The sequence below is a fragment of the Astatotilapia calliptera genome, chromosome 20 (assembly GCF_964374335.1).
Source record: "Astatotilapia calliptera chromosome 20, fAstCal68.1, whole genome shotgun sequence".
Classification (NCBI taxonomy): domain Eukaryota; kingdom Metazoa; phylum Chordata; class Actinopteri; order Cichliformes; family Cichlidae; genus Astatotilapia; species Astatotilapia calliptera.
Window position 1 is genome coordinate 10,556,864 of NC_137441.1, and position 9,458 is coordinate 10,566,321.

The 9,458-nt window shown below is 39.0% G+C and overlaps 2 protein-coding genes across 2 annotated transcripts; one reads left to right on the plus strand and one right to left on the minus strand.

Moving 5' to 3' along the window:
* Positions 1-50: 50 nt before the first annotated feature.
* Positions 51-4,496, plus strand: LOC145422878 (PRA1 family protein 3-like). Its single transcript, XM_080294785.1, has 3 exons — positions 51-388; positions 1,296-1,513; positions 3,021-4,496. The coding sequence occupies exons 1-3, from the start codon at positions 207-209 to the stop codon at positions 3,194-3,196; spliced, it is 576 nt and encodes a 191-aa protein (XP_080150911.1). The 5' UTR covers positions 51-206; the 3' UTR covers positions 3,197-4,496.
* Positions 4,497-6,005: 1,509 nt separating this feature from the next.
* Positions 6,006-9,284, minus strand: lmod3 (leiomodin 3 (fetal)). The gene is made up of 3 exons (XM_080294784.1): positions 8,368-9,284; positions 6,667-8,268; positions 6,006-6,472 (listed from the first exon to the last, which is right to left on the minus strand). The coding sequence occupies exons 1-3, from the start codon at positions 8,653-8,655 to the stop codon at positions 6,425-6,427; spliced, it is 1,938 nt and encodes a 645-aa protein (XP_080150910.1). The 5' UTR covers positions 8,656-9,284; the 3' UTR covers positions 6,006-6,424.
* Positions 9,285-9,458: the final 174 nt, after the last annotated feature.

A 9,458-nucleotide genomic window follows, 5' to 3' on the forward strand; every position in this document is an offset into this window, starting at 1 on the left:
TTTAATGGCACTGCTGCACTTTATAAACACAAGTCCTAAACCCGTTAACTGCCGCTGCAGACTGAGCCTCGTTTAAAGTCTCGCGAGAGCGTTTCTCTTTTCGGACTGCCACCTCCTCCAGGCCGCTGACGTGATCAGCTGACCTGTCAAACAGCGTGTGCTGTGGTGTTGTGTTTGTTTGCGTCGCTTAACGACACGCCGAAGATATGGCAGCCAAAATGGAGCTCGCACCCCTCAGACCGTGGGACGACTTTTTCCCCGGAACGGACCGATTCGGCAAGCCCGATTTCGGAGACTTAGCAAAGTGGAACAACAGAGTGATCAGCAATCTGATGTACTACCAGACGAATTACTTCGCCGTGGCTATGGTGGTTTTCCTCATTGTAGGGTGAGTCCTGGGTTGACAGCAGGCTAACGCAGACAGGCCAGCATCTGCTGCTCTGAGCTTAATTCTCTTGCATACCTTTTATCCACACCCATTGTGACCACACAGGCTATTTTTGTTGCATTTAGCACTGTGTTGCTATGTTTACTAATGTTTAATACGGTGAAGCTCTTTTCTATCTTTCCAGTCGTCAGATGGTCACTAGCCATATAGATGTTTTAACCTCTATTGGCCTACAAGTCCTCTCTTTCCAACATTTAAAACATTCAGAGGAAGTAAGTTTTTAGATGGCCTAAATGCTGAGCTGGTGCTTTATACTGTACGCATGTCGTACACATCCAGTAAAAACTTGTGTAAAATTAACCTTATTTAAAAGTTATGCTAAATTTGACCATCGGCCGCCCAACATTGTTGCCGTTTCCTGCATACAAGCTGCTGCTTTGAATGCAGGATGATGTAGTGGAAATCGTGAGTCGACATCCTCTTGCAGGCCTTGCCGCTTTTGGTGTACAGCAAAGTGGTAGTTACTAATTTTTGCCACCACCAGCAGGTTGTGCTGTTTAAAAGAATTTTAAATTACATATAATATGTGTCTATGTGAATTTTTGCATACACTCGTTATGAACATGAATGTCACTGTCATTTTAAGTTTTTAATAATTTCTCTGAACTGTTATATATATTTATTCATTTATTTATTTATTTATTTATTTTTTAGGATGGAGTAATGATGTTTGCTGTACAATGATTCCAGTCTGGAAAAAAGAACAGTTCAAATAAATCATTACAAGCCCAGATTATCTTGACATTCATGCTAATGATGAGTGTATGTAAACTTCTTACCACAACATATATGTAGTGAAATTAATGCACAGCATTTCAGTTTCCTTTGTGTGTGTTCCAATATTCAGGTTCATGAATCCATTTGGCATGTTCCTGGGTGGAGCTGTGGTGGCACTGGTCTTTGCAGGATCAGTCTGGGCAGGAGAAAATAAGGCCACTATCAAGAACTTCAAAAGGAAGAACCCCACTCTGTTTGTCATTGGTGTCATGGTCACCAGCTACTTTCTGCTTTCACTCTGTGGTGGAGTCATGGTCTTCATCTTTGGAATCACCTTTCCTTTGCTCTGTAAGTATATTACACAAGCATTTTCCATTAATTTTGATATTCACCATGTTGGATAATTTGTCAACACCCAGCACAACACTACAAGTACACTACTTTTTGATTATAGCGTCAGTTAATTATTGTTTTTGTTTTAGCTTGGGGTTAATTAGAAATAGTTTAATTAAACAGTTTGTCCAGCAGAATGTGCTCCAAATTCAGTGGTTACTAATACTTTCAGCGCATGTAGCAGAGAAAGCATCAGTATTGAAATTCAAAAGACTCACAAGTCACCTGCTTTTTGCTCCATGGGGCATTCTAAGCAAGGAAAGGAAGCGCATCCAGGATATGCTGACTGGCCAATAACTTGTCGATCAAAAGGCATTAGCCAGTGAGCTAACGGATCTGTTGCAAACACCTGGTGCCAGATACCATACCATAACACACCTTCAGGGCCTAAAGTCAGGGCCTCAACAGATCAGCAAATGCTATTAGCCAGGTGGTCATAATGTTATGCCTGACTGCTGTGTATCTAAGAATATTTGTTAGTGTATATACAACAGAAAAATTCTGGCTATTAGAGTAGCTCTGATTGAAATCTTCCCAATAAAGATATTGTGAATTTCTTTCTAATGTTAACCTGATTTTATCTGTTACACTGGTTACTCACTTTAAAAATAAAACACAGTATATCCTGTAATTTATAATATTGGAATTAATTGAGCTCTTAGTCATTTTATATAAAAAATAGTGACTCATTCTATGATAATTAATATCATTAATAGAGCAGTTTTCCTCATAAAATCATTCCTTAGGGATTATAAAAGTATTCTGATTAATCAAGCTTGGAATTTTCTTTGGTTCACTCACAGTTTCTTGACATTTGAAAGGGAAATGTGCTAACTTTGTTACATTAAGAACCTTTTCGAACTTCGCAACTTGTACAGACTTGAGACCGTTCCCTATAGTATATTGCTAACATCTGGCTAATGTTATGCAATGAAAACTGCCAGGGAGAGTGGCGATGAGTCACTGAAGCATTTGAACAGTATGTGCAGAATTGCTGATGCGCATTTCCTGTTGACGCTGATTGTAAAATAAAGTCAGTATTACAGGCTACTTCTCTCTAAATATTTTTAGACTCTGACCATCAGCAGAGTGGTTCAGATAATTGGTGGGTTAGGTTCCTCGAGCAAATGTAGCAGCTCTAACATTGTGGCAGACAGATGAGGCAGTTTGATTCTTCCCAGGAGGAGTGCCCACTGCTGCTTGTGTTGACTCGTTGCCATGGGTTGTTGACAGGACCACATTTACTAGCTGATGTCATGCATTCAGTATCTGTCTGACATGGAAATAAAAGATTTACCTTTCCTAACACCTGCTTAATGTCTGCGTTTCAGGAGTATCACATTTTGTTTTGGCAATTTTCAACATGTGTTTCAGTAAAAACATTAATCTTGCTATACTTAAATGTATTCTATCCCCTCCTTACTGAAACAATATTAATAGGCTGCTCTTGTTTATCCCGTAGTAATCTTGATCCATGCCTCTTTGAGACTTCGCAACATGAAAAACAGGCTGGAGAACAAGATTGAAGGTGTTGGGCTAAAGAAGACCCCCATGGGCATCATCATGGATCTCCTGGACCAACAAGAGGAGAAAATTAATAAGATTCAGGATTTCATTGAAAACAAACTGAAGGAGTAAGAGTGCAGCCAAGAGTGTGCCAAAAGAAATCAGTGTCATACAGTATGGATTAAAGTTTCTGTAGAATTGTCTGATAAGTTCCAGTTTAAGCCCCTTATAATAATAATAATAAAGTTACAGATTTTTTTTCCCCTCATTCCCACTTTTTTTTTACCCATTTTAGTTTAATATATGCTCTTACATGTTTGTGTGAGTTCACAATATCTAAGGGGTAAAGGTGAATCATGTCATTATAACAGGGTTCGCACAATCATTGTATGGATTGGATGTTGGGATCAAAGTTTTTAGCATTCCTGTGTCAAAATATGTCCACAGACGCATAATTCCCCATCGTTGACAGTGCACTTTGTTCTACACAGTAATCAAGTATTTATTCAATCCAAATAAAATAGAATGTTTGAGCTGAATAAACAGTGATTAGATACCAGTTATATTTGTTAAAAAAAAAAATTCATTTCCTTTCAGTTTGCTACCTCAAAATGAGCACGTTTATCTTTATTCTCACCGAGTAGACCCAGATTACCAAAACGCACCGCTGCCACCAAGTGAACTGCTTATTAAACCGCAATAACTCCAATTTTGTCATTGCAGGAGCTTGCTTTATGAATGCTGAAAAAAGTTTGCTTCTTGCATAGACATTGTTACTTGTCCTTACTCAAAATAATAATGCAGTGTGGATATTCGATTTGTCACAAGATTTGTGCATACAGTTTCTGACTGTACACGGTGGCCTGAGTGCATCCCCTCTGTTCACAGCTATGCAATACGGAAAAATGAATGGCAAGTGCAGCTTTATCGTTTGAGTATATGTTATGTATATTTTTGTTATTTCTGATGTGTCATTATTTTAGCATGCAGAAATGTATTTTAAAAATAAATTTTCAACTGACTTTTAGCACATTTCCCTGTTCATTAGTCGACATCTCATGGAATTCTGAAAAAAGTTACAATAATTATTATTTTATACTGATATACTTATACTGATCTGTTCAGAAATGCACACTGAACGCAGTTTGTACTGCTACCTACTCAAATGTCAGTTCATTTTTAATTGGTTTGGGATGCAGCATTATGTGTGTGTGTGTGTGTTATATGTTTTTTGGTGACATTTCCATTCTTGAAAAGTGATGAATAGAAATAAAAATTGGCTGTCCTCTATAAAAATAAATGTAATTTGATTTACAGTGCAAAAGTCTCAAGCCATCGCTCATATCTATATTTTGCTGGGAAAATAAGAAGTGGGTGAAGCAATTTCATGAAATGTGCAAACATCAAACAAATACAGCATATGAGGTAAAAACAGAGTCTCCATCTTTCTTTCTTTTTTCTTTATGATACCTGAACACAGGCAAAATGAAAGGGTTTTTCATTAAGTAGTCTTCAGGAATAGATCTCCAGGCTTCTTGTGGGACATCCATCCAAAGCTCTTCTTTGGATGTTGGCTGCCTTTTGTTCTGTTTTCTGTCAAGATGATCCCACATGGCTTCACTAATGCTGAGGTCTGAGCTCTGGAGAGGTCAAATCATGTCTGGTACTAATTCTCTGTGTGTTTTCCTATCAAGGAGTGTTTTTGCTACATTGGTGGTGTGTTTGGAAATATTGTTGTGATAAAAAATTAAGCTGTTGCCAATCAGATGCTTTCCACATGGTAATGTATAGTGGATCAGAACCTGACAGTACTGTACTTTCCTGCATTCAAAATGAAACAAATTTGATAAGATGTTTCCATGTTTTACAGATGGCTGTAGACAGTCATGGTTGTGCCCCCTCCCACCCCCACCCTGTAGACATTGAAAGTGATTTGAACCAAATTTCACATTTAGATTCCCTGCACAAGATGTTTTGCCACTGGTTTGTAGTCCAGTTCTCGTGTAATTTTGCATACCTCAGCCTTTTCTCCCTGTGTCCCTTATTTAAGACTTCTTGACATCCACCCTTCCACTCAGAAGATACCTGATGAAGCTTCAGCAAACAGCAGATGGATCAACTGAACGGCCACATGAATGTCTCAATTCCTCTGTCAGGACTTGCCTGGATTTTTCCCCGAATCTCTTAAGAACATGAATTTTGCATGCTGTTGTAGACAGTTTTTTTTTCAGCTTCCCACTTCTTCTTTCATCCTCTGCTTGCACAATTTTAAACCAAATTATTGGTAAATGATAATATACTGGTTCTTATATACCGGTAGTGCTTTTCTACTCTGCAGGAGCACTCGAAGCACTTAATACAATTTACTATTCATCATATTCATACAAACTTTTTTGCTATACCTAAGTTCTTTTTTCTTTCACATTGACACTATGATGAACACATCCGAGAGTAAGTTGTGGTTCAGTGTCCTCTCTAAGGACACTTTGTCATGCAGCCTTGAGCAGCCAGAGATTGAACTACCGACCTTACAGTTTGTAGATGATCAGCTCAAACTGTGTTAATTTTGGCATTTTTGTTATATTCAAATAAATGGCCTTTGCAAAGTACTTTATGATGCAGACTTTGTTCCAGATAAGTCTAAAACAAAAAGTATACTGTAGGATTTTACTGAAAAAAGAGAGAGAAAAACGACTACTGAATGGCGGATTAGTGGGGGAAATAAAACCTTTGCAGATATTTATATCTTTTGAATAAACTGTCTGGGAGGCATGAATTTACTACACAGATTATATGAGTAATTTTATTTTCTATATCCAGCGCTCATTTCAGGATGAAAAAATGATCCCCTCGGGATGGATGTGCGTTACAGCTAATGGCACCTCTACAGTGACCAGTGATGTTGAATTAATTTAAAAAAAACATCCCCCAGCAAAGAGTGGAAGGTTTATATTATTTAATAGCAAAATGATTAAGTCACAAACATTTAATCAAACACGCTTGCTAATTCATTTTAAGCACAAAGATTAGAGAAATTGTTGTATATGTAGACATCATGAACAAATACTGTGTGAATACACTTTTTTTTCTTAACCATGCACTGTATTCAGAAGAGCTTTCAAATTATGAAAGGGTAACACGCTTTACTGTAGAATTAATACACAATATTTGGCTGTAGTCAGTGTTCATAATTGCTGTGACTTTGCAAAGACTATATCACGTATTGAAATAAAACAGAACTAACCAGTATTTTTCTCTAGGTAATTAAAGTTCAGTAGCAATTTGTACTGTTCATGTGAAGTGACTAATACTGAGCATGTGTAATAAAAACAAATACTATGGTGAAGAAACAGCAGCGCCTTACAGGAGACTCGTTTCACTTGATTCCAGGGCTTTAGGGAGAGGCACCTGTGAGAAGCAACAAAGGAAAAGAACAGCAGGTTTAGTTTGCTTTTTAGGACAATGCATGCTCTATTAAAACACCTTCAGAAAATGAAAGTGTTATGATAAATGCTCTTCTGTTTTGTGAGCTTGAACACTGTTCCACTTTTTGAGCAATTAAAAAATGTAATTTCAGGTAATACTGATTCTAAGGTACTCACAGATTTGAGATAAGCCACGTTGCTCTTTTTGATATCATTTAGGAGCTGATCACGAGGTGTGACGTCAACCTTTGGAGGTAATCGTCTGCGAGGGACAGGTTTTAAAGACTTGATCACGTCAGTCAGATTGGCCGTTTCATCCTCATTCCCTGCACTGCCTGTATCCTTCACTTTGGGAGTCTTCCTCAGTTGAAAGCTTGCCCTCTCTGATCTTCTATCATCTCTTGGGTCCAGCTCGAATATAGGATCCCGTTTTTTTGGAGTTCTCCTCAGCTGGACATCCTTTAATGGGTTTGCTGGTTCATCACTGGGTTGTTTGGGAATGCTTTTGTGTTTGATCTTCTTCTGGGGCTCTGGTTGTTCTGTCTGGTGTTGTGTTTGCACAACAGCATTCAGCTCTGATGAGGGTGGGGCAAGTCCATGCTCCTGTAGGAATTCTATGGGTGGTATGTATCCCAGCATCTCAAGTAAACCAGGAGGTAGATTGAGACTGCTCTCATACATCTGCATCAGCTCCCTCTGCTGCTTTAGCTGTTGCTGCCTCTGCTCTTCCTTCCTCAGCTGCCTCTGACGGTCCAGATTCCTTGTTAAAATGTTGGTCACTACCATCCTGGGCCCTGGCTGTTCAAAGTGGTAGCCCATCTTCAGAAGGGTGTTGTTGGCCTTGAGCAAGCGAGAGATTTCCATCTCTGCGTGATGACCTAGCATATGCCTCTGGTTGTGAAAACGCAGCTCTGTGAGAGTCTCATTGAACTGGAGGCAGCGAATGATGGCAACGATGCCTTTGCCAGTTATGAAGTTTGACTCAATGTTTAAAGTCGTAATGCTCCGATTCTCTCGTAGCATGTTGGCTAGATTGAAAGAAATATTTTCATCGACACCAGTGTTGGCTAAACTGAATGTTTTAACATATTTATTCTTCTTCAGGGCGTTGACATAGTCCACGAGCATCTCTTTGGGAATGTTTTCTATATTGTTGAGGTTTACCTCAGTGATAGAGGGGTTGTTTTTGCGGATCTTATCAAGTGTCGACTCCAAGTTTGTATCATTTCCTGAAGGTCTTGATGTAATTTTTATATTATTGAGTGAAAGCTTTGGGATTTTCAGTTTACCTATTTTTCTCTCTTCTTTCTCTGGAAGCTTCTCATTGGGTTCGACTGTTTCTGGCTCCTCTGGAGCCTCTTGGGGAGGCAAACATTTTGTACTTTTATTTCCTTCTTTCTCTTCAGTGTTGTGTTTCAGAGCTAAGGTCTCAGTAGTCTCCTTTGTGCCTGAGAAAGGCTGACTGCCAGTTGTATTTTTTCCTGGTGCTTGTTCTGTGATATCCAGAGGCTCTGCGTGTTCATCTACATTTTCAGGTTGGACTTCAACAAGTTGCTTCGTCTCTTTCTCTCTTCCCACATCTATTATTTTGTCCTTTTCATCCCTCTCATCAACTTCTTCAACAATTTCCTCAATAATCTCCTCTATAATTTCCTCTCCAGTTTCACAATCTGCAGCTTCTTCTTCAGTGACTTCCTCTATCACTTCATACACCTCATATTTGCCACATCCTGCGTTTTCTTCTTTTTCTTTCTTTTCAGATTCCTCCCTCAAGGTTTTCTAAACAGTACATTAGGACATTAAGATTAGAACTATGACATTAATGGTATGCACCAAAAACTGAATTGTACATGAACCTTTGCTAGAGTTATCTCTTACCTCACTGGGCAGGAGAGTAGCAGGCACTCTTTCTTCCTCGAGCATACGTTTAGACTCTTTCTCCCAGTAGAGGTAATCAACTAGGGATCTGTGGTCAAACGTCCCTGTCGGAGGTTTTTCTGTCTGGTCCTTCTGTCTCTGTCCTACTGGTACACTCTCATCTGGTGCAATAATAACATCCATCTCACTCTGAAGCTCCTTAAGCTCCTCAGGCGAAAGCATTGCAAGGATTTCATCCTCATCAATGTCCTCTTCGTTGAGATCCTCAAGGTCTCTGCCGTTAGACATATTTGCACTGAAGTTTTAAAGTTGTGTTTTCCTGTCGATATCAAGGCAAAACACAACTTTTTATCCAATCTCTGACTCAACACAGAGCAAACTGGGAAGCCTCTGACTTTGACTTTAGCTAGAAACCGTTTGATCCTGCCTCACGGACTAAAATAAACCCTGTGAACTACATGGAAGATATTTACGGTACCAACAGGGGAAAGACATGCTAACATTCTTTTTTCAGACCCTTCTGCCAGCTGCCCTGGTCATCACAATCTTTTGAGATGACAGTTGCTTCAGGCAAAAGGAAAACGCTGGATTGACTGCAGCAGGTGCGATGTTTTTACAGGCCTAGCGGGAGGGCTAACATGTCCCATGCAAACAGAGCTCCTCCCAGAGTTACACAACAAACAAACCATGAGCAAAAAGAGTTAGCTTGTTTTCAGGGGTTCGTTATCACAATCCCTTTAGGCCTTGTATACACCTAACCCACAGTTAGGTAGTATATTTTTCTATATGTTTGGGCCTTTCATCCACACGTAAACATAAAAACTCCTTTTAGAGTGAAGATTTGCAGTTATCTTCTTTATTGAAGAGACCTTTGTTGTTTGTACACTTTTGAATGGACAGTTTTTCTATTGTAAGGAAAAACTTGTTTCTCCCACTCGAGCAAATGTTGGGTTAATATCTTTAAATATCAGCTTTCTAGCTTACTAACTCAAAATTTCTAAATTTTACTCAGGAGTAACTCAAAATGTTGAGCTAGTTTACTATCTCATTAATAACGATGAAAGTAATTACCAATCTTTACAAGTGCTGGG

Excerpts from the sequence above, each read along its gene's own strand:
- LOC145422878 (XM_080294785.1), top strand. The coding sequence starts at position 207 with ATGGCAGCCAAAATGGAGCTCGCACCCCTCAGACCGTGGGACGACTTT. Across the intron at positions 389-1,295 it reads GTGGTTTTCCTCATTGTAGG|GTTCATGAATCCATTTGGCA; the intron begins GTGAGTCCTGGG and ends TCCAATATTCAG. Across the intron at positions 1,514-3,020 it reads AATCACCTTTCCTTTGCTCT|TAATCTTGATCCATGCCTCT; the intron begins GTAAGTATATTA and ends TTTATCCCGTAG.
- lmod3 (XM_080294784.1), bottom strand. The coding sequence starts at position 8,655 with ATGTCTAACGGCAGAGACCTTGAGGATCTCAACGAAGAGGACATTGAT. Across the intron at positions 8,269-8,367 it reads CTACTCTCCTGCCCAGTGAG|AAAACCTTGAGGGAGGAATC; the intron begins GTAAGAGATAAC and ends TGTACTGTTTAG. Across the intron at positions 6,473-6,666 it reads ACGTGGCTTATCTCAAATCT|GTGCCTCTCCCTAAAGCCCT; the intron begins GTGAGTACCTTA and ends TGCTTCTCACAG.